Raw genomic sequence first — 27,361 nt, 5'->3', positions numbered from 1 at the left:
AACATCTACTAAAAATAGCTCATATAGCCACTATAGAGAGAGTGAAACTTTCTAGTATATTTCAACAAAAGCATAACAGCATCTGATATCGAGATGATACAATGAAAGCTCAATTGTGCTCATCAAAAATCTGCAAAATTGAAATTCAAATAAGAATATGAAAAATAAATTAAAAAACAGGCATGTAGATTTAGAAAAAGAGAAGCAAAAATTAAATTTTTTACCTTTGAACACGTACGCAATTGTGCCTAACTTCCTTGCATGCGAACACAAGATAGGACAGGAAAAGAAATCAGGGTAGGGGTAATATGGTCTCATCAAGATGAAAATGTGATAGTAACGGTGCAAATAAATAGGGGAAGTGTGAATAACAATACCCTTTAAATATATTGAAATAGAGCGACCAATGGAGAGAAATCCAATGTAGAGAATTCCAACCCCGAGAATTAGTTAGGGGCCGGGTGACTTTCAAGTGCCTACTCCCACCGGATTTGAGTCTGAGTTACCTGCTGACGAGGAACCATCACCAATTAGCCGTAGTTTATCTTTAATGAGCCCCAAAGCTGCAATGCAAGTCAACAGAGCATTAACAGCTTCCATCCCTATGTCATCCACCTATTTTTATAGCTTAAAGTTGATTTAACTTCTTGGCTTTACATCCTTCCATCGTGGGATATGCATACACGGGGTTCATCTGCAACCCAACCGGGGAATCCCATTCCCAAATCCTCGCTCGCCCAAAACAAAAAAAAATAGAAAAAAACTTATTAAAGACTTTCGCTGCTTCACCGTCTTCTAATTTTACAGAACTCATACGTAATTTATGTTATATGAAAGTTGAAGCAATCCAAAGACGAAGGCTGTTCAAGTGGGGAACACAGAGTGACCAAGAGTGGTAAGCTAGCCGGTGATCTAACGGCGTATTAAACGGAAAAAAAAAGAAGGCGTATAAGGGGGACTGGACAACGTAAAGATGAGAGATAAAGAGGTGCATGGATTTGGGCTTCATAACTGGCGATCTTGGCTTCCTTTGTCAATCTTCGTCATCTCCTGCATGGCTGCTTTTGCCTACTCACGCTTTATCGACCCATCCGTACGTAAAACCTCTAATAACTCTCTACTTAATTTCTGGTTAATTATGCCTGCCACAGTTTCCAGTTTTGTGCCCAACTTCCACCCTAAAACTGCAGTCACTGTTTTACGATGATACCAAACTTTGATGTCTATAAATAGAGATTTATGTGATCGGTCATTGACTAGATTGATCGTTAGTTATTGATGATATATATAAATCAAGGGAAAAGAATGTAGGATTTTCCGGACCAGGCTGAATGGATGTTTTTTGATTTGTGATTTCATTTGTACAACTCTCTCAGTAATTACTCGTAAATGTGCAGAACTACCTGCAAAAATCAACATCTGCTAGCATGATATTTGAGAAGAAAAGTCCTCACAACTACTCGCAAAAATCAATATCAGCACCTGAGACTAAGAACAAAATTCATGGAACCCAACTGAACTGTTTGCCCGGTAACAGCAAGTTGACGTGCCCTGGAAATGAATCCCCATCCGAACTTGGTCACTTTGAAAATCAAGAACGTCCATCAAAACCACAGCCTACCTGTCCTGATTACTTCCGTTGGATCCACGAAGATCTATCGCCCTGGAGAGAAACCGGAGTAACACTGGACATGGTGAAGAAGGCTAAGGAAAAGGCTGCTTTCAGATTGGTAATATCGAATGGGAAGGCTTACGTAGAGACCTACTCAAAGTCGCGTTACAACAGAGACATTTATACGCAGTGGGGGATTGTGCAGTTGCTACGGAGATATCCCGGTGAAATGCCTGACTTGGACCTAATGTTTCACATGAGGGACCGCCCAATTATTAAGAAAAATCTTTATCCTCAGCCCGGTGACAAGGCCCCGCCACCACTCTTCGGCTATGATGGAAACGATGCCACCTTCGACATCGTTTTTCCAGATTGGTCATTCTGGGGATGGTACGATTCTTTCTTTCTTCTCTTCTTCTTCCTTTTTTTTTTTTTTTTTTTTTTTTGGTGGTCGTAATATGCAAATTACTCCTTGGATATGAGGCAAGTTCCATATTCCATAGAAATGAGGCAAAGTTGCATTCTAGAATAAATTGATGGAATCCTGTTTGTATGTTTAAATAATTTTTTCTTTTTCTTTTTGTTTTGTGTCAAACCTAATGTGATTATTTTTTTTTAAATCAGGAATTAGCGCTTATTATTCGTTTATATAAATGGTGTAGGCCTAACACTGGTGTAAAGCCATGGGAGGGGCTGTTAAAGGACTTAAAAAAGGCAAATGGAAGGAGTAGATGGGCGGACAGGGATGAACATGCTTACTGGAAGGGATCCATAATGTCCGCAGACAGGCTGGATTTGGTCAAGTGCAACGTTTCAGACAAACAGGATTGGGATGCTCGTATTTACGTAGTGGTAATAAAGCTTCATAAATTTCTCTACATACAAGTGGTGGCGGAATTTGGAATTTTCGCTAATTTCAAGCATATATATATAAACTCTCCTTCTTAGAAGTGATTAAGAGGAAGTTATTTAGTAAATATCATTTATTTTTTAGAGGAAAATTTCCCTAAAAAATTCAGCGTTACTTAATGAATTCAGATGTTCTAGTTTTGGTTATCAAATACGTAGATTTGAACCAATTATATTTAAGTGTTGAATTGAATTATCAAACAGGTCTAAGTAAATAGATGATGTGCTAATCCTCCTTCAAAAGCGATGAAGCAGGACCTTGATTGCTAGGATAAATACTAAAGTAAAGTACTCTTAAATAAAACTAACACATCCAAAATTTTTTTTTTATAAAAAAAAAAGGAAATCGTATTAGAGTTAAGGTAACAGATAGAGTAATCTTGTTCTAGTTGTGAACGATTCATCATCTTCTTCATTAATTAGAGGTTCATGTTTAAAAATTGTTGCAGGATTGGGGTCAAGAATCGAAGCAAGGTTTCAAAGGAGCGAGTTTTGCAAATCAATGTCGCCACAGGTATATTGCAGCTTCCTGTACAAGCAGTGCTGGTACTAAAAGAGTTTTGCAGATCAGTGTATGCTGCTCTAAAATTTTGGAAGTGGCTGCTGGGACTTGTCCCTGTATTATATTGTGAATGCTAAAAGCAAAATGCTCAGCGCAAGTATTGATTTGTCTCCTCCGTTGCTCGAACCATGCATGCAGATATAAAATCTACATGGAAGGAATTGGGTGGTCAGTAAGTGAAAAATACATTCTTGCCTGTGATTCTGTTACTTTACGAGTGAGTCCCCGTTACTACACCTTCTTCTCCAGAGGTTTGATGCCTTTGCAACACTACTGGCCTATCAGAGGTAATGACAAGTGCAGGTCTATCAAGTATGCTGTTGAATGGGGCAACCACCGCGAGGATGAAGTAATTTAATCTCTCCTTTAATCCATTCTCAACTTCTCCTATGCGAACGTTTTCAGATATTCAACACAAAGACAGTTTATTAAAAATTTTTTTTTTTTATAAAAAAAACTACTTCCAATCACGCTCGTACCAGTGCAGGCACAGTCCATCGGCAAGGCAGCTGGCAAATTCGTTCAAGAAGAAATGAAAATGGAAAACGTGTACGATTACATGTTTCATCTCTTGAATGGGTACGCTAAGCTTCTCAGGTACAAGCCTGTTGTTCCCGCAAAAGCGGTTCGACTTTGTTTGGAGTCGATGGCGTGCCCCACGGCCGGATTGAAGAAGAAGTATTTGATGGACAGTATGATCAAAGGTCCCTCTGATTCCCCTCCCTGCTCCATGCCTCCTCATGATCCTCAAACCCTTCGTTCAATTTTGGAGACAAAACGGAACACAACAAAACTAGTGGAGGCCTGGGAAAAACAATATTGGGAGACTCAAAAGAAGCATACTTAGGGTCTGTTTGTTTCGGATGAAAATGTTTTTCAGGAAAATATTTTTCTAATTTCCCGTGTTTAGTTGCACAAAAGTTACTGAAAACATTTTCCAATGTAAAATATTTTCACTCATCTTATGGAAAACAACTTCCCTTCCAAACTTATTGAAATTGTTTTCCGAAATGCATGCATCCCGCCTGTAGTATGTTCCAAACTTACTAAAAAGATCTTGTAGTATGTTCTTTTTTTTTTTTTTTTTTAGTGTAAACAGGAGGACTCGAACCTAAGACCTCTTCCTTACACTTTCTCCCCCGTACCACCCAACCCAACCCAACCCAACCCAACCCAACCCAACCCTCCCCCTAGTATATTCAAAATTAAAAAAAAAAACTCATCCTACTCATCCTATGTTAGTAATTAATTATGTATAATAGGGACATTCTTTTTTAGAGAAACTTTCAACAGTGAGAGTGCAAGATATATGTCACAATAAGCATTGCATGTGATTGATATTTGACACTAAATGGCCAGCAATTTGTTTATTGCTTAAGGAGATATTTTTTATTCATATATACATTTCTCCAAGATTTTTTAAAGTTAAACAATGAAATAAATTTTTTTATTTTGCATGGGAAGAAGTATGTAGTTATAATGTGTAGAAAGTAAAGATAGAGATAAAAATGAAAATATTTCAAAAGTTAAACAAACACCAGAAAAATGAAGTAAGAAAATATTTTTAATAAACTAACCAAACACCTGAAAATGATGAAGGGTCCGTTTGTTTCGGGTGAAAATATTTTCCAAGAAAATATTTTCCTAATTTCCCGTGTTTGGTTGCACAAAAGTTACTGAAAACATTTTCCTATGTAAAATATTTTCACTCATTTTATGGAAAACAACTTCCCTTCCAAACTTACTGAAGTTGTTTTCCGAAATGCATGCATTCCACCTGTAGTATGTTCCAAACTTACTGAAAACATCTTGTAGTATGTTCTTTTTTTTTTTTTTTAGTGTAAACAGGAGAACTCGAATCCAAGACCTCTTCCTTATACTCCCTCCCCCGTACCACCCAACCCAACCCAACCCTCCCCCTATTATATTCAAAATAAAAAAAAAATCTCATCCTGTTCATCCTATGCTAGTAATTAATTATGTATAATAGGGACATTCTTTTCTAAAGAAACTTTCAACAGTGAGAGTGCAAGATATATGTCACAATAAGCATTGCATAGCAATTTGTTTATTGTTTAAGGAGATATTTTTTATTCATATATACATTTCTCCAAGATTTTTTAAAGTTAAACAATGAGATAAATTTTCTTATTTTGCATGGGAAGAAGTATATAGTTATAATGTGTAAAAAGTAAAGATAGAGATAAAAGTGAAAATATTTCAAAAGTTAAACAAACACCAGAAAAATGAAGTAAGAAAATATTTTCAATAAACTAACCAAACACCTGAAAATGATGAAAGAAAAATGATTTTCATGGAAAATTACTTCCACGGCTTCCAACCAAACAGACCCGAAAGGGAAATGATTTTTATGAAAAATTACTTCCACGGAAAATATTTTTCCAAGAAAAACATTTTACTTCCAACCAAACAGACCCTTAGTTGCACTTCTTCTTCTTTTTCTTTTTAATTTATTACCTAAACGTATGTTTCTCTCTCTCTCTCTCTCTCTCTCTCTCTCTCTCTCTCTCTCTCTCTCTCTCTCTCTCTCTCTCTCTCTCTCTCTCTCTCTTTTATGTGTATCATGTTATCTTATGTGTTATATGCATTAGGTTTATGCGTATTATGTTCTCTTTCTATCCTTTCATGAAATGTCCATTAGGTTTAATTAAAAAATGCACCCAGTATTATTCTCACTTGTGTTGTCTAGTTGGATTAATCCGGCCCGTAAAGTTTTTAATCTTTCCTAATGTGACCCTATCAACCTAGGATAAACTTGAAACTGGATTCGAGTTAATTATTTTAGATTGCAAATATTGCTCAAAAATGGCATATCATGTGCCATTAATGAAACCAATAATTAGGGAGAAAACATGTAATTACACATATGTAGATATAAACGATATAACCTCCACAAAATAAAAAAGAATTATGATTTGCGGATAAAGATTCCATCAAGTATTCATTTTTTAGCCAAAATAGTTGAATTATCTATTTAATTTAGCATGCTGAGAATGTTATGATCTAATCATTAAACCAAAGGTTTCAAAATTTAGAGGCTTTAGGTTCTAATCTTCTTTCCCCCACTCGACTTAATTCTTAAATTATATCCTTTCCTTATTAGGAAATTTTTTTTTTTTAAAAAAAAATCAGCTTAAATTAAGGCAAATTTCTCATTTCCTTGTAATATATGCACCTCACATTACAAAATCAAATTCAATTTGTGTTAGCAGTAAATGCATTCTAAACTCAGGGCATGCTACGGGCTCCAATGGGACCTGTTGTACTAATTTATTAGTTACCAGTTACCACTACAAGAATTTGCGACCGGGTCAACCTTTTAGCCCTAAAGGTTTGGCAAGGGCATCTCCCCATGCTCGGTCCTCACCGACTAACGGGAAGCAGCGGCAACGCGATGCGCGCTGGACCGAATCAGGTCTGGCAAAGTTTGGCGGTTCCCAGTCAAAGAAACTTTCCTCTTACCATTGTTGATGAGTAATTGAGTAATCTTTCATCATTTTCTCAATAAAAAGAAGGAAAAAAAAAAAAAGAGAAGAGGGTAGCTGATTAAAATTTGTCGCTAGGAGTTTGGTTCAATTGTTTTCAAAATGAACTAGAATCAAATTCTTCAAATACAAAATGAGTAACTATAACATCTAGAAACTTCAAACTAGCTTCCCTGACTTTGTTTGCTCTATAATCCGCTTAGCTACGCTTCGTAGCACAATACCATGCCCTACCAAAAATAATAACAATAATTAGAAAAAACAAAAAGCATAAGAAAATCAATAGTGCATCATAAGTTGGCAACTTATAGTGATTTATAAAGCTTTCACGTTTCCATCAACAATTTGATATGGTAGTATTATCTTGTCATGCCCCTTGTCCAACAACTTTGTTAAAATTTTATTCCACGCGTACCACTGGTTTGACCAGAAAAGCTTCATCAGTTTTTCAATTGCTGATTTGTTTGGATAGTAGATTATTTGTCAAATTTTATTTGTTTGTATCATCAATATATTTTTCAATCACATTTTTATGTCACATACATTAAATTAGAAAAGTGTTGCAGTGTTTTTTTTTTTTTTCAAAAAAAAAATCTCAAACAATCTAATATACAAACACAGTACCCTTCTCCAATAAAATTATTTACTTAGTTATATTCTTAGAAAAGTTTCAGTGTCCTCAAAGGAAGCTTTTAGGATCAAAATATTTTTCCTCCTCCTCCTCCAATGGCCAGCTTTCTTTTTCTTCACCCTAATAGAAAGAAGTAGTATACTGTGTTTTCCTGAATTTTTTGTAGAAAAATTATTATAGCGGTTTGATGGATGCGAGATAAAAAGGTGATAGAAAAATGTGTTCACGAAAACATTGTAATTTTTCGATGAAAAATGGCTGTCCAAACACAGCAGAGAGGGAGAGGGAAGCTTTCGCCTTTAAGGATATATATATACTTCGTCAGATTGAAGTTTTAAATTCTAGAGAAACGAGAAGCTTCAGAAAGAAGTGTCAAAGCTGTACATCCTAATGAAAAACCTCAAAATAGGCAAATGCTATACTTGGATTGATAACGACTCCTAATCCAACATCTGATTTGTTCTTGCAATTTGGTGATTGCTGATAAGAAAATTTCCTAGGGGTCCACTCTGAAGTGTGTAACTACATCATGATCTCTTCCATTTCATTTGACATGATAGACAAAAACTAGCGAACTAAACAGCTGAAAGTTTCGATCATAAAATAGTCAATTTTTTTATTAAAAAAAAAAAAAGAAACGAAAATCATCGAGCCAATAAAATATTTCAGGAAAATTTAATGGCTAGTTCATCAAGTTATTGTGAAATTCTACATAGTTAGCCCGCACTTCCAAGCAATGCGAAGTCAACGCGAACAGTACACTTTACACAATATTCATTTGCTCCTCCCTTGTTCACGGCGCATTTGTTTGCTCCATCTTCAGCTCTGTTTGTTTAATTAGCAACTCCAAAACCATGCTTTCTGTTCAAGAAACGCTTTGGCCATGTGAAAGCTAAGGCTTTCTGTCTTTGCAATCAACACAACGACTAGTCGAATTTCTTACTAATAGTTGCCAAGATCAGCTATCGATCAGCTGGTATTGCAATGCTGAATCAGTGCCTTCTTCAAGAGCGCGGCAGAGATGCATCTAGTCAATGCTCTCTAGGCTAGAAGAGGAAGAAGTTGGAGACGCATTTATTTGGCCAATGCAAAGATGAGAGATTCGGCAGCATTACTGCACGGGATTCTCCAACGTCGCTGCGTATCTTATCTGGCTACATTATTCTTCTTCATTCTGTGCATTGCGGCTTTCTTCTCGGCACGCTTGCTCGACTTCAGGGTAATTATCTCTGTATTAACTAACTTAGTACATGATTTTCTCACTTCTGGATCTTTTCATTCTTTTTTTTTTTTCAAGAGAGAGACTGATCCTGCTAGACATTTTAAGCTTTTTCTAATGTTCAGTAAATTAGTCCGAGTTGAATCAGTACAGTACAGCACCAAACGGAAGTCAGATCCTTGCAGCCCCTTCTGGGATAACACACACAGTCTTCCATTTGGGGTGGAGAAGGTGGATTGACAGAAGAAGAAACTTAGCGAAGAAATTCCCAAAATAATTTCGGAATTTACTCTCGTTGTTGCCGCTTATTTTTCATTTGCTATGGAATTCTAATCTTTCATGCACCTTTCTTTTTTTTTTGGTTTTCTGTTGTAAACATTCTCTCGTATATATTTGACTCTCAAATAGATAGAATTTCCGCTTCATTTCTAAAGCGTTTAGGAGCGTCAAGAGTGAGAGAAGGATTGTGGAAGTAAGCATTAGAAATCAAGTATGCCCTCGCACAGGTTGCCGCCGACAGAAGAGAAGAAGCGGACATCCCGCCCTTTGTTGTTATTCAGGACCTCGCATTAATAATATTTATTTGGCAGAATTGTTATTGTCATAGTCGGCAAAGGTTATAGTACCACCATACTGACTATTGTAAGTGTAAAAAATTAGTATGAGTTCCCTTGATTTTTTTTTAGTACCATACATCACCAAATTAGAATGAGTGTTAATGTAAGAATTTCAACTTACAAGTTTTTTTTTTTTTGGGAATTAAACGTATCTAGCTTGCAAGTATAAACTGATATTATTAATTACTGCCAAGAAATCCTAGATCAGATGATTCGTTTGTTTATTTCAAGTACCTTTTGGCTTGTGATATCTCTCGTTTTTGGTAATTTGAAAATGTGTTTCAGTGGAATGCAGGGAATTACCCTCGAAAATCAATATTCAGTGGCGTCACATTTTCAAAATACCCTCTTCATGATCCATGGACAAAGCCCAGGAGGAATCCGATTGAAATCCCATTGACTTGCGCTGTTACCAACAGCACACGAACTTGCCCAACAACTTACCACCCACCAAATCTTTCGGCACGAGATGAAGACGCGGCCGCTCCCGAGGCCTGCCCAGATTACTTCCGGTGGATCCACGAAGACCTGTCGCCCTGGAGGGAGACTGGAATTTCACTAGACATGGTGGAGGCGGCCAAAAGAAGGGCATACTTCCGACTGGTTATAGTGAATGGGACTGTTTACGTGGAGACTTATCAAAGGTCGTTTCAGACGAGAGATGTTTTCACGCAGTGGGGAATTTTACAGTTGCTACGGCGGTACCCGGGTAAACTGCCCGACTTGGATCTCATATTTAGCTGCGCGGACCAGCCGGGTATTGTTAAAGAATGTTATCCCAAATCCAACGCCACCGCCCCGCCACCGCTGTTCGGCTATGACGGAGATGATGCGACCGTCGACATTGTTTTCCCGGATTGGTCATTCTGGGGATGGTAAGCATTTCGAGTTTTAAATTATACTATTAACTTGGCTTAGAGTCAGAAACACAGCGTTGTTTTTGTTTACAGTCTACCGTTTGTATGTATTGGAACAAATAAATGGCTAGGCCTGAAATTGTTATAAAGCCATGGGAGCAATTGTCCGAGGAGCTAAAAGAAGGGAACCGGCGGATGCGATGGGTGGACAGGGAAGCACATGCATATTGGAAGGGCAACGCTAGACTTACGGCTTCAAGGAGGGATTTACTCAAGTGCCATGTTTCGGACAAGCAAGATTGGAATGCCCGTGTCTATTATCAGGTACTGTACTGTATTTAATTATGGTTCTTCAATTCTGGGTAGAGAATGAAAGGTGGGCCTGATGTTTAATTATCTATAAATTTAAAATTTGTTAAAAATTTCCTCCATTCGGGTCGGGGATAAGAAAAGAAAGAAAGAAAAGCTAACCACCAATCTGGGTAGAGTCTTGTGTTTCTTGAATACGCGGGCAAAGGACTCAACTCTGATTATTAATATTTATACTGAATCAACAGGACTGGCATCGTGAACAACGACAGGGTTTCAAAAATTCTAACTTAGCAGACCAATGCATCCACAGGTAAGAACAAGTAAATCCTTCGACTAAAACAACAATGCATTCATTTAGTTATTTATTACCATGGTTCGCGGTCACATTCATCGCGACATATCGGTTGAATATCGGGTGATACGCACATTATAATACATATAAAAGTTTTCAAAATTTTTGAAAAAATTACTAAAATTAGAAAATATAAAAAAATGCACAATTTGAAAAAAAAAATATCTAAATCGACTCCGAATTGATTCGGATATATCGGCCGATATCATGCATCACGGATTCGAATCGGTCAATATCGGCCAAGTCAAATCGAAACCATATCCGCGATTCGGAAATCAGTATCGTACGGCAATCCGCTCCGTTCCGATTACAACTCGGCCGATATTGTGAACCATGTTTATTACACTATCTTGTAAGTATGGTTAGGTAAGTAAACTTTGATTTAGTTCCATCCTTGCACGAATGATACAGATTTAAAATCTACATCGAAGGAATTGGGTGGTCCGTAAGCGAAAAGTACATTCTTGCGTGTGACTCTGTTAGTTTAGTGGTCAGGCCACGTTACTACGATTTCTTCACAAGAAGTTTGATACCTCTGCAACACTATTGGCCCATAAGAGAGAATGACAAGTGCAGATCAATTAAGTATGCTGTTCACTGGGGCAATACCCATCAGGAAGAGGTAAATTAGTTGGCCTTCTACTCTATTCATTTAAGGCCGCCATTCTTGCTGTGCTGATCATACAATCTGCTAGTCAATTTCTAGGCAACAAGTTTTATCATCCAACTCAAGAGCAAGGTTTTATATCGCAGGCACAGGCCATTGGCAAGGCAGCAAGCGATTTTGTACAAGAGGAGCTGCAAATGAAATATGTGTATGATTACATGTTTCACCTCTTGACAGAGTATGCTAAGCTTCTGAAATACAAGCCAAGCGTTCCTCCGAAGGCAATTGAACTTTGTTCCGAGTTAATGGCCTGTCCGGCTGATGGATTGGTGAAGAAATATATGGTGGATTCCGTTGTTACGAGTCCCTCTGAGGCAGCTCCATGCACCGTGCCTCCTCCTTACGACCCTCCTACTCTTCATTCAATTTTGGAGAGAAAAGAAGATTTAATAAAGCAGGTAGAGACGTGGGAAAAACAGTATTGGGATACTCAAACCAATCACAATTAATTAGACGGGCCGACGACATGTTTTTCTTCTTCAGCTGGTTTGTCATCATCAATTTCCCTGCAGCTATCAAAAATTTTATAAAAAAAATTTACTGCATCTGCCATTAAGGGCCAACTTAGCTTTATATGTCAATGCGGTTTCCAGGTCCACCCTACTACTTCCGTTCCATTTGGGATGCTTCCCTTTTAGTCATAGTGAGAGATGTTTCCACGGTTCAAATTTTATATCTACAGCTATATATATATATATATATATATATATATATATATATATATATTCTTGTAATAAATGCTCAAACTTGTCCGCCTTATTAAACCAAAATGCAAGTTGGACTTGAAAGGCGTAATTTTATCATTTTAATCAACAACATAGCTTGCAACGAAGAAATCAGAATTAAATTACTAACACTGAATCCCAGGTGTTTAATCAACAACATAGCTGGAGATATAAAATTTCGGCTGTGACATCATTTGCCGTTGCAACGTGGTTTTAATCTTTAATCATATTTTTATTTTTATTTTTTTTGGGGTCAAAATCTTTAATCATTAAGCATATTTGATGGTGGGGCTTTCATGTTTCAGTTGTTTTGAAAATGGTGCCCTCTTCTGTTATCCTGCCTTTTTTAAAAAAAAAAAAATTAAATTGATTGTGTGATTTTACTACAATAGGCGTCGCGTGCGTCGGTAGTATGTCAAATATTCAATAGAAACACCGGGATGAGCGTAAAAAATATAGAGGCGATGCAGAATGTCAAACGTGTGTTTTCAATAAGAGTGGCAGAAAGAAATAGTACTACATGGAGTATTTTGTATGCCTTCTCTACCTAATCTAATGCCGTCAGTCATGATTTCGGTATGCCTTCTCTACCTGATGAGTTTGTTCATAATTCCATCCTAATAAAGAATAGAGTAGTGTATTATTTTGATGGTGCTGTGCTGTTCCACAATTTTGTTTTGGCTGTCCAATGATATCTTTCAAAACAAGTTGCCTGGTTGATTGATGTGGGATTCTCGGGTCTCTCTGAAATTGATGATATTTTGTGCGTACTAAGTTTATTCGCACAACAAAACTGAGTCGAGTAGAAAACGGTTTTACTATATCTATATAAAACTATATGATATGAGCGCCCGTCTAACGAGTGTCCATAAGATACGATATGTTTTTAAAAAAATAATATTAATTTGAAAATATATATACATATAAATGCAAAGATACTTGTTCGTGTATGAATTTTTATGGTAATAATTGTTAATGTGTCAATTTATATGAATTTTTATGGTAATACTTGTTCCTCCTAAACGAACGACCTTTTCCCTTACTTTCTCTCTAATGTTCTAGTTGGCGTTTTCAAACGGCCACAACTCAATTCCTTCCATCTTAATTTCTCTACCGTCTTAATTATTTTTTAAATAAAATTAGTCAATAATTAAGACACCGTACCGTTCTCCTCTATTAATTTCTTACTCTTACTAAATAGAATCAGATTTTTTTTTTCTTTCTATGGCTGTCGTCGTTATCTCTCTCCTCCTCCATAGATTTTTCCTTGTGTGGAAATTGTATGCATCCCCTCCTCCTCCTCCGCTAGTTAATTTCTCAATAGACAGACCCCCTGTTTTCTTTTCTTTTCTTTATTGTAAACAGTTCATAGCTCTCCTCGATCTAAGGCTTCGTAGTCCCGACTCCCTTGTGTCTTAAAGTCAAAAGCATCTCGCCATGCGAAGCAGTTGACAGCATGTGGTGTTATACGTAAATATTATGGACCTGCAGGTTATCAAAGCAGCAGTGTAAAGCAAATTAAGGTAAACCAGTGTTCGTTCGGTAGTGATCGAGCGAGTTATACATACTTGGTTGCGGAGATATACGTAATAAATCCAACAAAGACGAAAGAAGAAAGTGAAGATCGATGAGAGAGGAAAACAGATACTGCACGGAGAAGATATTACTTCCATGGAAATCCGAAGTTACTCTGGTGAGATCTTCGTTGGCCATGCTGTTTTTAATCATTCTCTGCATTACCGCATTCCTCTCTACGCGTTTGATCGATTCTTCGGTGAGTGCCTTTTTAAACTTCCTTCGATCTCTTTCTGTCTTGCCCTCCTCTCCTCTCACACCTGACACCACTCTCCCACATTTTCTTGACTCGAAGGAACCCAACCCCAAAAAAAAAAAAAAAAAAAATTTAACGTGTGTTTTTTGCTAATTTAACGCTTACAAGTTACAACAAGATTACATTTTAGTCAATAATATTGACTATATAATATACATGCAGTCAGTTTACAATCACAATTATTGTCAATAATATTCAGATTAATTATGATCTACAACTACGTATAAGGGAAAGAAAATCTAGCTACTACATGCGTATCCTTTTTAAAATCGTTAATCAAGTCTTCCACCAATGGCTCATAATTAAACCGTACTTTATTTCATTTTCTAAGACTTTTAAACGATTTATATCTAATTCGAAAAATTAAGAATCTAAATATAAGAGGCAACATATATGATGAGTATGCGGATTTACCTAATAACTTAAGTTATATATATATAAAAAGAGTTGTTATAGGAGTAACACGATAGTATCTTGGAGTTGATTTATGCCTTAACTATACTCGATCTTGTACAGATGCTTTTGGGGATTTATATTGACTGAAGTTCATTGTATCTTAAATTATTGGATGCCTTTATTCACTTCTTGACTTTTTATTCAGGTTATATATTCCTTATTTTAAGAAATAACTTTTACATCTAAACCACGCGGGGTTTTTCTAACAGGTGGGTGCCGTCAGGGCACTCGTTAATACACCCAGTATTCAACTAATTTATCATATATACACACATATTATAATTATTATCTTCTCTTGTATTTATATACTTTTCATATTTAATCGCGTCTATCATGTCTTGTATTTATTTACTTTCTCTAATTAATCATATATTTTCAAAAAACATAACACCTAAAATATATCTTATAAGGAGTGCTCTATGGACACCCGCCGGCCGGGCAAACCGTATACGATAACTATAAGTAGAAAATAAGGCAAAACCCATAACGGGTATGTAATTAATTGAAAATAATGGCCTCAATTTTCTTACCATTGATGAATATTTGTTTTTCTGTTTCCTTTTGCTATATCCACTCCCTTTTTTTCTTTTTTTTTTTTTGTGCCACTAAAATTTGAATGACATTTGCCACAACTCCAAAGGAACCGTCTGTGGAAGTTCATTCTTTTTTTTTTGTTTTTTATTATTGAATAGACAAGAGCATTCAAAATAATGAGCGACATTTGTCGGTTGTCACAACTATACAAACAGAACTGTAGGAGGACTTTATCATCCCTGTGAATTAAATGCTGAAATCATTCAATATATGGAGAAATATATTTTACTTTTGGCATCTTGGTAATTTGAAAATCAATCAATGTATCAATTTAATGAGTAAAAATAGGATTTAACCAACTTAGACATACAAGAATCACTTATTATTAGGTGATTCTTAAGTGTTTAACTTGGTGAGAAAATTCCATAAAATTATGTGGCATGCACATATAGCCACTAATATCTACTTTTTTTTTTAAAACGCCACTAATAATTTATACATTATCACTAGTATATGCATAATCAATATATACAAAATTAACTCATATAATTAATAATAGACAACATTATCCAAAGAGTTGCAAATAGTGCTGAAAAGGATAGCAATCGAGCATCTTTCCATTGATAAGTCTTTGACAATTAGTTTTGTACCGTAATGAAAATTCCACAATAATATATTAATATAACACCATTCAAAGAAAGAAAAAAGATTGGAAGTAAATGTGAGAAGGGAGTCTTTGGTCAATCGCTCATAGCTTTTGAAAAACGGTGCCCCGTACCTTTCCTAGTGCCTTGTCCATTTAAGCTATTCTCCAGTCTCCACACGCTACCTTTAAGATTTTGACTGATTGGTACTACTGACTTTTACATTACATTCAATATTATATTGTGCAGTCAATTGCTGGAAATTTCCAGCAGAAGTCAATACTCCCCCGCATACCATTTTACAAATACACTCATCCCGCGGGGAAAAAGTTGCACAGGAGTAGAACCGAATTCCGCCTGAATTGCGCGCTTGCTAACGTTACAAAAACTTGCCCAACAAATTACTACCCATCAAAATATTCATCACAAGATTTTTACGAGAAGTCAGAAGCGGTGGCCCAGCAACCCCAATGCCCAGAATACTTCCGTTGGATACACGAAGATTTATTGCCTTGGAGAAAGACGGGAATCACGCCGGAGATGGTTGAGGCAGCCAAGGATAAGAATGCTGCTTTCCGGTTGGTGATAGTGAATGGCACGGCTTATGTCGAAACGTATAAGCATTCGTTTCAGACTAGAGACATCTTTACCCAGTGGGGGATTTTACAGTTGCTGCGGCGGCACCCTGGCCGACTGCCTGATTTGGACCTCATATTCACCTGCGGTGATCGCCCCAATATCGTGCAAGAATATTACCCCAGTGCCAATGCTAAGGCACCGCCACCTATATTCAGTTATGACGGGGATGATGCCACCTTCGACATTGTCTTTCCAGATTGGTCGTTCTGGGGATGGTAAGCATTTCCTCCACTTTTTAGTAATCTTAACTAATGGTGTTAAGGTAGCATGTACTGGACATGTACTGTGATTCGTCAGTCGCGACAGAAACAGAAATCCAAATGAATCATTCTTCTGGTCTCTCTTCGGCTCCCCGCCCCGAAACTGACCCAAAAGTGTAGCCGCTGCTTCTGATTTTGTTTCCCAAGTATGGCGAGTCGATTACTTAACGCAATTTAGAGTTGGAATATGTCTCTAAATCTCTTGATTACCTATATAAATCTAGCATGTTGCAACTACATGCGGTGAATTTTTCATTAAGGACTTCACATCCTTAGAAGTGCTCTAAAGAGAGCAGATTTAATGCTCATTTAAATTGATACGAACCTTTCCTTTTTATTGATACTGGTAAAAATTTTCAATGTTTCAGGCCAGAAATTAATATAAAGCCATGGGAACCATTGTCCAAGGACCTAAAAGAAGCGAATGAAAGAAGAAAATGGATGGACAGAGAACCGTTGGCATTTTGGAAGGGCAATCCTCATGTTTCACCAAAGAGGATGGATTTGCTTAGGTGCAATCTTTCGGATGAACACGACTGGAATCTGCGCATTTATGCTCAGGTAATAGATACTGCATATATTGTGTATCCAAAACCATTTTAGGCAGATGATACATGTGATGGAATCTGGTTCATCCTTTTCAATGTTGGATTTTGTCTCCCTCAAAGATTTACCTACTAGACCGCAGGTTCTGAGGGGTATTAAAATCCAATGATCTTTACTATAGCTGACCATAGCCACATAATTCTTTGAATATTGCATGCTATCCCACATTCTACTTTTGAACCTAAGTGTATATATCGTTTTCAAGATTTCCGTTTCATCTTTGAATTAGAATTTAGGTGCCCAGATTTTCTTTTATCCCGTAGTTCATAAGCATTATAGAAAGAAAGAAAATACAAAAACTTGTTAGCTGAATGGTACTCCTGCATATGAAATTTATGGCCCATTGGCAGTCTGTAACAAGTTATAGTTTACAGGACTGGCATCGAGAACAAAAGGAAGGTTTCAAAAATTCCGATCTAGCAAGCCAATGCAAACACAGGTACAAGATGAAATTGACAAGTGAACATTTTTGCTCATTTTCTAGTTCCTCAATCATTCCAGCTGTCATTTCTGTGGAAGCTGGGCACTCAGACTCTCCATTAATTTTATGCTGCTCTACGCCAGATCGAGTGAATTTTGATTTTGACCTTCTCTCCTTTTCCCTTGAATGAACCGTACAGATACAAAATTTATATAGAAGGAATCGGATGGTCTGTGAGCGAAAAATACATTCTTGCCTGTGATTCTTTTACTCTGATAGTGAAGCAACATTACTATGATTTCTTCACAAGAAGTTTGATGCCATTGCAACACTATTGGCCCATAAGAGATGATACCATGTGCAGATCAATCAAGTTTGCAGTCGACTGGGGCAATAGCCATCAGCAAGAGGTATGCCCTTAATTCTCATCATGCTGATCAACAGTAATCGGCCTGTCGAGCTACATTGCCTCAATGGACAACTGTAGCATGTTTATAATGCATCAGAAAATAGCTCTAAGTTGGACAGCCTTTGATTATGAACTAATTCCAGTCTTGACATGGTGTTTGATCAGTGTATCAAGCTTCAAAATTGATACGCTTTCTAACAGATACGCGTCTATGCATGGATATTACAGGCACAGGCTATTGGCAGGGCAGCAAGTAGATTTATTCAGGAGGAATTAAACATGAAGTACGTGTACGATTACATGTATCACCTGTTGGCAGAGTATGGTAAGCTTCTAACGTACAAGCCAACTGTTCCTCGACAAGCAGTAGAGCTGTGTTCAGAGTCAATGGCCTGCCCAGCGGAGGGATTAATTAAGAAGTACATGATGGATTCTTTTGCTGCTGGACCCTCTGGGGTGCCTCCATGTACTATGCCTCCTCCTTATGATCCTGCTACTCTTCGTTCAGTTTTGCAGAGAAAAGAAATTTCGATAGAGCAAGTACAGAAGTGGGAAAAACAGTACTGGAAAACTCAAAGATGAGCACAGTTAATTCATGCCATCATCTTGTTTGCTGGCTCTGCGTCTCGAGGCATAGATAACAATTGTTATGCATCACTCGCTTTTCAAAATACAATCCCAAAATTTGGCTTCTCGTTCACCAAAACCACTCGGCAAGGTTACACATGCAGCTTGTTCTCGTTCATTGTCGATTTTGTCAAAATTGATTAGCAAAATCAGATCACTTAAAACTACTTTTGGGTATATTCTAGATTTTATCTTTTTTTTTCTTTTTAAACTGTTTTAAAAAACTATTAAAAGATGCAACAGCAAAGCGGGGAAAAAAAGTTTATCCTAAATCCAAATCTAAATTCAGTCAAAATAATTACACGGGAATAGACCTCACGGGGTTAATAGGCCCACGGTCAAATATCTATAGGATGGGTTAATCATCTCGCCCCGCATTGAGGACAACTTTCAAACCTAAAGATTGTGACTGTAGTACAACGAAAATCAGGAGTATTTGGCAACTTCGTTTTTTTTTTTTTTTTTTTTTTTGCTTTTTTGAGGGAAGAAATATTTTGAAACTTCAAATGAGATCTTTTGCTCTCACTGCTTTATATATATATATATATATATATATATATATATATATATATATATTTATATAAAGTGTGTGTGTGTGTGTGTGTGTATTAAACATTCACGTCCAGTTAATATCTGTTTACGTTCTAAATTGTGCTCTCTCTATAAACAAGGCATGATGAGTTGGTAATTTGATGTGTTCCTCCGTAGAGAGCAGGTCAGGAATTCGCTGATCAAGGCTGTTACAAGCCAATGTATATTAGGCTAAGACTATGAATCTCAAATTACACAGTGGTTGCAATAATATTACATTACACTACACGTTTTAGTTTTGAATTGAGGGAACCAAAACAAAAATAAGAACAGAAAGAAAAAAAAAGGGAAGACGAATCGATAGCATTGCTTGGGAATTATAGTACTAGAAAAAGAGTCCGAGTCTCCGTGATGGCGATCAAGTGAAGGTGATATATTCAGAGTGCTCGTCCTTTTATAATGTCAAAGCTCATCTCACTAGGATCTGTTGCCTGCAATTCCACTTGAATCCCATCCAATTCCCTCTTGAATCTATCCTTTGAGCTCGCATAAACCATCTTCATTCTCACCTTCGATGTGTCTGGGGACCTAATTATTGCATCACGCCATACAACTTTTGTAACTTCAACACGTCCAAAAAAAAAAAAAAATACTAACAAGATACGTGCATCTGAATTAATGAATGACAATCAAAAATAGTTTATGGAAGTTTTCAGGATCGAAAGATGTATTTAGCAAATGAAGTCTTGCGGGTTTTTGAAATGGCTTCGAACGAAAAGGGCAACGAGGTTGGCTAAAGACCTTACCAAGCAATGAAGAAAATCTTGCTTTTCTGGCAGTTCTCGTCGGTGATGAAATCGAAATCAAACACAGCATAGCGACACTCATCGGCAGGCAGAGAAGCAGTGAAATCGTCATAACTTTCTTCGGGACTCCCAAGCTTCTCCACCACCACCTGTTGACCCTCAATCTTGAAAATAATAAAACGATAGTTTCTCTTGGCTTTTAACTCCAAAAACTTCAGCTTACACTCATCTTCCACAGCCATTCCAGATGTAGCATTCGCCTGTCAAAAATGTTTTCATAATTGAAAAGATTACGAAACGCAACAGCTCATATTAATTGACAAATGTTGGAGAAAAATCACATTTGAAAACGGTATATCATTAACTTTTCTTCTTTTTTTGATGAACAAAGTAATTTCACTGCCATAAATCTCAACAGATACGAAATTAGCCTGATTTTGGGCTCTAATTCTGAAAAAAAAAAATAGCATGAGAAACAGGACGTGTTTACATGAACAAATCTCCATTTTCTTTTTGTTACCTCCTTGAACATCGCCTAGCCATTCTTATATGTCCCTCTCTTCTTATTTTTAACAAGGAGAGTGAATACATTGGTAGCTTCTTTCACATTTCTAGGGGATCGTATCAAACAATTAAAATGCGGTTCATTAATGATCAATCTAGATTAAGTCCTTTAAGGGCCTTTCAGAAAGTTTATTAATTGGATAGAGGGAATGATTTGCGAATGTCTAAACATTGAACATGAAATTTTTTTTTTTTTTTTAAAACATACGATGATAAGAATTTCAAAATGGATTTAAAGATCTGGGTAGATAGAGAAACAAATTAATTTACCATTCTGTGTTCCAAAGGAAGTTTAAGTTGCCAAATAGAATATGCATGAGAATGAGGGGATGGAGAAAGATAGAACGTACCATGTTGCGATCTTCAAATAATGGGTAAAGGGACCCTGCAATACAAACAAACGAAAAGAAGAGAGGAAAGAGGAGAGGAAAAACAAGAACGATGAGACAATAGGAAGGAGAGATCCTTGAAAATTGAAATGATGAAGATATTGGCAGTTTTAATAGAGGAGAAAAATGCGGGGAAGAATAGAATTTCCAGGAAAAAAATGAGGGTTGAGAATTGTCTCGCCTCTTGGGCTGATCGTGTCCACAACAAACTCTTTATTTTGTTTCCCCACGTAGCCATTGCACAAATTGCCATGCAGGACCGTCGGCTTTCCTCTCCCTAATCGTCCCTTCCCTTGTCTCACAATAATTACGCCCCAAAAAGAAATTGAAATCATGGTTACGGGTTAGGTTTTTTTTTTTTTTTTTTGGGTTTGGGGCCCCCCTTATGGTTGGTTTCAATTTAACTTAATATTTTGGATTACCTACTTCAACAGCATAAATTACCAATGACCATGTTTAAGCATTTTTGTTACTCCATTTTACTCTTCCATTTTATTCCAGATTTCTTCCATCCCAGAAAAGAAATGCCTGTTTCATTGAATATCGTGATCTTGCTTTGGTAAACCATGATCTATACATATAGCCGAATGTCGTTCTCTAGTAGCATAGCTTTCATGTAGTAACAGGCAACAGCACTCGATTGAAAAGAACGGGAGACGCTGCTCTTATCCCTCATGCTTACGAGTTACAACAAAATCTTGGAGAGTAGTGCATTTTCAACTCTCAACTGTTACACATTCAGCAAGTTCAGCAAAATTTTGGGAGGTGCTATTATCCTCCTTTCAAAGTATATACCCATTCCAAACAAGTCGTATCCAATTAGCTAGCTAATAATGGGGGCAAAAGAACATGTCTTGTCACCTGCATCTGGCCAAAACAGTAGCAATCCCTTGCCATCATTCAATTCGACCTTTTATCAATAACATACATATGATGTGCACGCCTCAGACTGAGTGCTCAGGTAACCACAGACCAAAAAGTCCAGGCTAGCACCATATTTGTGGGAATCTGATTAGCTGCCTCTCAAACTTGGTAAAAGATGGAGTAACTGACTTGCGAACTGCAAGCTTATGTGGCCCTATTGTTATCCAAACCTTGCTAGGTATTAACCTACAAAATTCACAACCTTGGTTCCTTGTCTTGTCTTCAATTTTACGTTCCGCTTTGAATCAGGTGCCGGGGTCATGGGCTCAGAGGACGTGTCTTTGTTACCACTAAATGTATCCCCTGCCATGAAGTCATCTTCAAGATCATCACCGCTGATAAACCTGGTGATTTGTCCTCTAGGCCTCTCTTCAATTTCAGCTGCCCGTGAATGAAAAATTGAAAATATCAGTATTTGTTAACCGCAAAACAGTAAATTAGATTGCATCAGAACAGAGAATGGACCTAGCCATTTATCAGAACTTAAAAGCACAATATAGCATACACAATGCCCAAAGTGGCATCAATTTCCTCCCCCACAAAAGTTCACAAGAGCTTGACTTTAAAGTCATGCACTCACAAAAGGAATAGCCAAGGCCAAATTCAATACAAATCATCTGTACACAGTTCCCGGCAGTTTTGCTCACTGCATATTATATTTCTCACTTGAGTGGAAAAAAGCACAAGGTCAGACCTCGCTATTCATTAGGCTAACGAATCATCCCAGTGGCAGGGGGTCCCCTTACTTGATACTAAAAAAAAAACTTAGACTGCTTTATTCCTGTCATATTTTTATATGACTAAGTTACTATTTGATTCATCTCTTATTAGACTTATGAAACAATTACTCCAGAAGAGGTAAGCCTTGTAGAAAAGTAAGGTTGCCGGGAGTGAACTAGGAATGCAAAGGTTTTATACATGCAAATGACCATTTTAATGGCAAGTAAGGTTAGAAACCTAAGCCGGCAAAGGATTTGCCTGTTTTTTCTTAATCACATCTGGAAGAAAACATATGGTGAACTTTTGTCCAGGAATTTCCAAATCTGGTAAATGCATTTACAATTAAGCAAAGCCAATAGGCTAACGAAGGCATACTCATGAAGATGCTGATACTAGTTTAGTGAATGTACTTTAACAGTGAAACAAATTTTTTGAAGTATTACAGCCTAGACATCTTTAAATTGACCTCAACCAAGATCATTCTCAGGGAAAGTTATGATAAACAAATGAAACAGAGTAGTTGTATGGTACATGATTTGTATCTGTATTAATCAAGACCGCATTGATGAATCTCATGGTTTAAGATTAGATAGCAAATAAATTAAAGCACATTGCAACACAATGAAGTTTAAGCACAAGATTAGGTGGAGTCCAACTACTCTAAATCATGAGGGTTAACAGCTGACTATGGGTGGATGATTGTTGTATAACATGTAGCAATACTCTAAAACATGTCTTTGTTTTATTTATTTTCTGAATTACTAGATCAAATTTTTGAGAACTGACCCTAGTACACAAACACACACTGAGAGTTACAGTATCTCTAATATAATCTGGAAAACAGGAACCAGGCAACAGCCACCATCATAGTCAAGGTATATTGACCCTTCATTGAGTGTAACCAATATTGTTGAATGAGTGGAAGCAAAATAAACTTTTTCAAAATACTAGCTCAAAATGAATGTTTGTGATACAAATACAACTTACGTGCTTTGCCAGCTACTCCAACTGCATTAGAAGCTTTGCTGCTTTTATTAGGACAATCTTTAGCCAGATGTGTGACACCACCACAGATTTTACAACTGCCACCCTACAAGTAAAAGAACTTTATAATGTTGGCTTTTAAGACAGCCATTTGATCAATCAAACACCAAGCCATCATACATGTACCTTTGGGTAAATTCCACGGGAATTTTGTGGACAGTTCTTACTCAAGTGCCCTTGTTCATTACAAATAAAGCAATTGGCAAATCGTGTTCCTCCTGCATTTTTAAGAGAAGAAAATCAAGAAGATAGTCAATGATAAGACCATGGCAGGACTCTTTAGTTTGATTAAACCATGGGAACAGGTGAAAAAACTTAGGAACTAGGTGACCAAAAGCTTACTAATTGAATCCCCCTACATTAAACTCCAGAATTCTAATCTTCTAAGTTTGTAAACTGACCAAGATATAATTTTCCTCAAAATATTTATGAGTTCACAAGAACCTCTTTGAATTTACTCGGGGAGTATATCTGATGCAGCATACTAAAAAATGCACTAGATGATTGAATGACAACCTCCAATACAAGATTCTATTATCTTGAAATCACGACTCATAATCGTTGATACTGCATCGTGTACAACTATGCATATCCACATATCTTTGTTTCATCTCTTAGTCTCTAATTCCCATTTCTAGGTGTACAGGCATGATTTAGGCTTAAAAGTTCATCCAACTGCCCAGGCTGCGGTGGAGAGAGTGAAAAATCAGACACTGAATGAAATATCATCAACCGACTAGTGGTAACCTCCAGAGTTGGACAGAGATAACAACTTGGAACATAATGTCATTAAGAAGCAAATTTAAGTACCAATAATAAAACAAGCAATGACAATGAACAGTAAGTCAAAACACATAAAAATGCCACTAGTAACATTGAGTAAAGGGCTATGGAAAAATAAAACTTTGGTCAAATAGAAAATACTACCATCTTGAAGAGGCTGTGGACACTTAGCAAGAGAATGCCCCGTCTGCCCACAATTATAACAGAACTTGTTATCGGTGGAATCGTCCTTCTGCTTCGAGCAATTTTTAAGACTGTGACCCCGTTGCCGACATAACAAACATATCTACAACCATCGAAAATCCCATCACAGATTGTTCCGGGCTACATGAATACTTAGTTTATATATATACACACGCACACATGTACATTCATAAGTAAATTGAAGATAATAGACCTTATTCTTTTCCCACTGAGCTTTCTGAGGGCAGTCCTTGGCAATGTGGTCGGGTGCTTTGCATATGAAGCAGCTGTCGCCAGGCTTCATACCTGGAATTCTAAGTGGGTGCTTTTTCCCCTTAAGGGATTTCTTGGGATTACTTGGGTCATTGGAAACCCTTTTTTTCCTCTTGAATTTGGATAACTTTTTCTTCTTCTTGGTTGGGTCTTTGGGAGGCGTTGGGTCTGGCTTTGGGAAGAGCCCAGGGTGCTCTTCTTTAAATCGCTTGCGGGCCAATTTCTGCCTCTTGCTCACCATTGGTTCCTATACTAGTATAAGAGAAATGCCTCAGGTAGTGAAATTTTAGCAGTGTAACAGTAGTAGAAAGTGGTGGAGATAGTTGGGAGAAAGAAGAAGAACGATGAAAATAGGCTACAGGCAGGCAGCAGCCAGCAGCGTAAACGCGGTCAAGGGTTTTTGCCAAACGTGGGCTCGCGGGATTCCGACCTCATCTCTTTCGCGTAAAAGCGCAAGATCTTCCGCGATTTCCTCGGTGAAAAACTTAAGCTGTAGCGCTTTCCTTGAAAATCAGTTTATTGATATATTTTCAGGAACCTGCATATCGATGCACCATTTTTAATTGGGATAATTTCACAAACCTCCCCTGAAATTTCTCGCAATTAAAAAAGAGCTCCCCTCAAATTTTAACAATTACATATACCTCCCATATTTTTACTGTTTAGTAACAATGTAGAACCAAGAATTTAGATTTTCTTTCAAAAATTCTAAATTGCCCTTTTATACAAAACTAAGAAAGAAAAATATAGTATACTCAATCATTTTCTTTCACACTTTACAAAAATCAACAAGCCAGATGCCTAACAGCTATCCAATCATAAGTTCTAAAATCAAGTAGTCATCAAAAAAATCTCATATTGCATATGCAGTATCAATACTTGTCACAATAAAAAAAAACGCACACACGCGAAAAACCCCTCATTGATAACCAATTTTATACTCTTAAATTAAATATCAATACTCAAATACCTTTTCAATATAAGCTAATTTGACTTAAACCACCATTACAACCCTCCTATGATTTCAAAAATATTAATAGCTTGAAAGTAGAGAATAAATTCTACCTCTATAATAAAATCATAATAAAAAAAAGTATAATCCAGTGAAAGAAATCATTATGTAATTATTGATATTTTATAAAAGTTTTTCTCAGCAACAAACAAAAATATGACAAATTCTACATCTTTAGTTCTTTTTCCTACTTCAATCATTATTTTCATTATTTATTTCTCTATCATTGTGAGCCTCTGTATTGCCTTTTCGTTTGACACATAATTTACTCTCTTTATAGATTTTGTAATTTTAAATTGCTAATATTCACAAAACTAAAGATAATAAAAAGATATTATATTAACTAGAAAATAGACAAGAGACAGAAAAATATATTTTTTTAGGCTTTGTAAATTTGTTGTCGTAAATTTAAAATTGTTTACTAAATTGAGGGTATTATAGGTATTTTACTATATCAAGAGAGATAAGTGTAATTTCTTGAACCTAAGAGAAGCTAAGTGAAATTGTCAGAAATCTCCCTTGAGATTTCTGAAATTATTCCTTTTTAATTTCTTGAAAGCCTGTACGGTTTTTATATTAGTTTTGATTGTCTACAAAATCATGCATGGCTTTCATCTGATCTACAGAACATTCAAAAAATATGCAACAAACTAAAAATATTACTACACAATTAATTGTTTTCCTTTGCAACGGCATATTTTTTCCTTTGACCAATAAAATTGACCTCTATATATATATTTTTTGTATTTTTGTAATAAAAGATTTGGCTGGATTTAACTATGATCGCCACAACGAATCAAAACATACCCTTAGAACCACAAGTTTCATACAAAGATTCTTATAGCTTGTCCATCATTGCAGTTCTCACATTAACAGTGAGATTACATCAAAAAATTTCTACAATATTTTTTCATAAAATTATCTCAAATAATTTACTATCCAAACACACTCAGTGTACTTCCTGAAAACTAGCTAATACTAATACTACCAGTATAAAAAAAAAGGGTAAAAAGACACTAAAAGGGTGATAAAATTTTGTGTTAAAAAAGAAAAGGAAAGAAAAAAGTTGAGGAAATTAGCAGGAAGGTGAACATCAGCACGTTAAAAGAAAGCAAAATGTGACTTGTGGATTGGGTATTCTTTTCTTCTTTTTGCTTGGTTCCGAAGGTGGTATGATGGTTACTTGGGCACTCAGTTGATGACTCGTTTGCTTCTCTTCAACATCAAATCCAGGCAGACACCCATCCCCGGTGGAGACCACATTATTGTGATTTTGGAATTTGGACTGATATACATATATATATTTTTTAAGGTTCCGAATAATAATTGGATAAAGTCTTCAACGTGCGTACATTCATGAATAATCAGAGATTTGAAGCGCGTGTAATTCTGGTGTGTGTTTCGATTAGATTTGAGTGGCTTCATTTTTTCTTTTTTTGCCCTTTTCCTTTTTTGGGGTTTAGATTTGAGTGGCATTTTAAAGCAAGCCTGGGTATCGTGCATTCTGCAGAATTTGTCCGGCCACTCGCCATCGCGACCAGGAACGGCCTGTAAATTATTTGTATTTTACACAATATAATTTTGTTTATATGTGATATAATTTACTTTTAATAATGGATAATTTTAAAATAAAATTTTATAAATTTCACACATGTTATTAAAGTTAAGATACAAAATAAAATCTGAATCGTATAATATTTTTTGTTTTTTTGACTAAATCTTGATTGTGAACTAGG

General features: G+C 36.5%; 5 protein-coding genes across 5 annotated transcripts; 3 read left to right on the top strand and 2 right to left on the bottom strand.

Moving 5' to 3' along the window:
• The first annotated feature begins 973 nt into the window (after positions 1 to 973).
• Positions 974 to 3,930, top strand: LOC113723731 (uncharacterized). Its single transcript, XM_027246704.2, has 6 exons — positions 974 to 1,093; positions 1,398 to 2,002; positions 2,275 to 2,464; positions 2,971 to 3,035; positions 3,222 to 3,432; positions 3,571 to 3,930. Exons 1-6 carry the CDS (start codon positions 974 to 976, stop codon positions 3,928 to 3,930), a joined length of 1,551 nt encoding a protein of 516 aa, XP_027102505.2.
• Positions 3,931 to 7,982: 4,052 nt separating this feature from the next.
• LOC113725027 (uncharacterized) lies at positions 7,983 to 11,912 on the top strand. Its single transcript, XM_027247990.2, has 6 exons — positions 7,983 to 8,439; positions 9,342 to 9,931; positions 10,045 to 10,237; positions 10,471 to 10,535; positions 10,989 to 11,199; positions 11,331 to 11,912. The coding sequence occupies exons 1-6, from the start codon at positions 8,314 to 8,316 to the stop codon at positions 11,691 to 11,693; spliced, it is 1,548 nt and encodes a 515-aa protein (XP_027103791.1). The 5' UTR covers positions 7,983 to 8,313; the 3' UTR covers positions 11,694 to 11,912.
• A 1,361-nt stretch (positions 11,913 to 13,273) lies between these two features.
• On the top strand, positions 13,274 to 18,475 carry LOC113725026 (uncharacterized). Its single transcript, XM_072073404.1, has 6 exons — positions 13,274 to 13,743; positions 15,684 to 16,288; positions 16,702 to 16,894; positions 17,314 to 17,378; positions 17,560 to 17,770; positions 17,998 to 18,475. The coding sequence occupies exons 1-6, from the start codon at positions 13,597 to 13,599 to the stop codon at positions 18,349 to 18,351; spliced, it is 1,575 nt and encodes a 524-aa protein (XP_071929505.1). The 5' UTR covers positions 13,274 to 13,596; the 3' UTR covers positions 18,352 to 18,475.
• A 666-nt stretch (positions 18,476 to 19,141) lies between these two features.
• On the bottom strand, positions 19,142 to 20,748 carry LOC140003726 (actin-depolymerizing factor 7). Its single transcript, XM_027247988.2, has 3 exons — positions 20,648 to 20,748; positions 19,734 to 19,993; positions 19,142 to 19,515 (listed from the first exon to the last, which is right to left on the bottom strand). Exons 1-3 carry the CDS (start codon positions 20,648 to 20,650, stop codon positions 19,365 to 19,367), a joined length of 414 nt encoding a protein of 137 aa, XP_027103789.1. The 5' UTR covers positions 20,651 to 20,748; the 3' UTR covers positions 19,142 to 19,364.
• A 578-nt stretch (positions 20,749 to 21,326) lies between these two features.
• LOC113725024 (uncharacterized) lies at positions 21,327 to 25,043 on the bottom strand. Its single transcript, XM_072073403.1, has 5 exons — positions 24,555 to 25,043; positions 24,302 to 24,443; positions 23,501 to 23,592; positions 23,318 to 23,420; positions 21,327 to 21,991 (listed from the first exon to the last, which is right to left on the bottom strand). The coding sequence occupies exons 1-5, from the start codon at positions 24,852 to 24,854 to the stop codon at positions 21,792 to 21,794; spliced, it is 837 nt and encodes a 278-aa protein (XP_071929504.1). The 5' UTR covers positions 24,855 to 25,043; the 3' UTR covers positions 21,327 to 21,791.
• Between the last annotated feature and the right edge of the window lie 2,318 nt (positions 25,044 to 27,361).

This window comes from Coffea arabica, chromosome 2c (genome assembly GCF_036785885.1).
Source record: "Coffea arabica cultivar ET-39 chromosome 2c, Coffea Arabica ET-39 HiFi, whole genome shotgun sequence".
Classification (NCBI taxonomy): domain Eukaryota; kingdom Viridiplantae; phylum Streptophyta; class Magnoliopsida; order Gentianales; family Rubiaceae; genus Coffea; species Coffea arabica.
The sequence above is the reverse complement of the archived record's forward strand: the minus strand, read 5'-3'. Positions and strand labels throughout refer to the sequence as shown.

What these genes read in the sequence shown, in the direction of transcription:
- LOC113723731 (XM_027246704.2), top strand. Translation starts at nt 974, where the DNA reads ATGAGAGATAAAGAGGTGCATGGATTTGGGCTTCATAACTGGCGATCT. An exon ending in CACGCTTTATCGACCCATCC is followed by an intron (nt 1,094 to 1,397) that starts GTACGTAAAACC and finishes GTAAATGTGCAG; the next exon opens with AACTACCTGCAAAAATCAAC. An exon ending in GCAAATCAATGTCGCCACAG is followed by an intron (nt 3,036 to 3,221) that starts GTATATTGCAGC and finishes CCATGCATGCAG; the next exon opens with ATATAAAATCTACATGGAAG.
- LOC113725027 (XM_027247990.2), top strand. Translation starts at nt 8,314, where the DNA reads ATGAGAGATTCGGCAGCATTACTGCACGGGATTCTCCAACGTCGCTGC. An exon ending in ATGCCCGTGTCTATTATCAG is followed by an intron (nt 10,238 to 10,470) that starts GTACTGTACTGT and finishes CTGAATCAACAG; the next exon opens with GACTGGCATCGTGAACAACG. An exon ending in GCAGACCAATGCATCCACAG is followed by an intron (nt 10,536 to 10,988) that starts GTAAGAACAAGT and finishes CGAATGATACAG; the next exon opens with ATTTAAAATCTACATCGAAG.
- LOC113725026 (XM_072073404.1), top strand. Translation starts at nt 13,597, where the DNA reads ATGAGAGAGGAAAACAGATACTGCACGGAGAAGATATTACTTCCATGG. An exon ending in GATTGGTCGTTCTGGGGATG is followed by an intron (nt 16,289 to 16,701) that starts GTAAGCATTTCC and finishes TCAATGTTTCAG; the next exon opens with GCCAGAAATTAATATAAAGC. An exon ending in ATCTGCGCATTTATGCTCAG is followed by an intron (nt 16,895 to 17,313) that starts GTAATAGATACT and finishes TATAGTTTACAG; the next exon opens with GACTGGCATCGAGAACAAAA.
- LOC140003726 (XM_027247988.2), bottom strand. An exon ending in AAGATTTTCTTCATTGCTTG is followed by an intron (nt 19,516 to 19,733) that starts GTAAGGTCTTTA and finishes TGCAATAATTAG; the next exon opens with GTCCCCAGACACATCGAAGG.
- LOC113725024 (XM_072073403.1), bottom strand. Translation starts at nt 24,854, where the DNA reads ATGGTGAGCAAGAGGCAGAAATTGGCCCGCAAGCGATTTAAAGAAGAG. An exon ending in CTCAGTGGGAAAAGAATAAG is followed by an intron (nt 24,444 to 24,554) that starts GTCTATTATCTT and finishes CGATGGTTGTAG; the next exon opens with ATATGTTTGTTATGTCGGCA. An exon ending in TGGAGTAGCTGGCAAAGCAC is followed by an intron (nt 21,992 to 23,317) that starts GTAAGTTGTATT and finishes ATTCACGGGCAG; the next exon opens with CTGAAATTGAAGAGAGGCCT.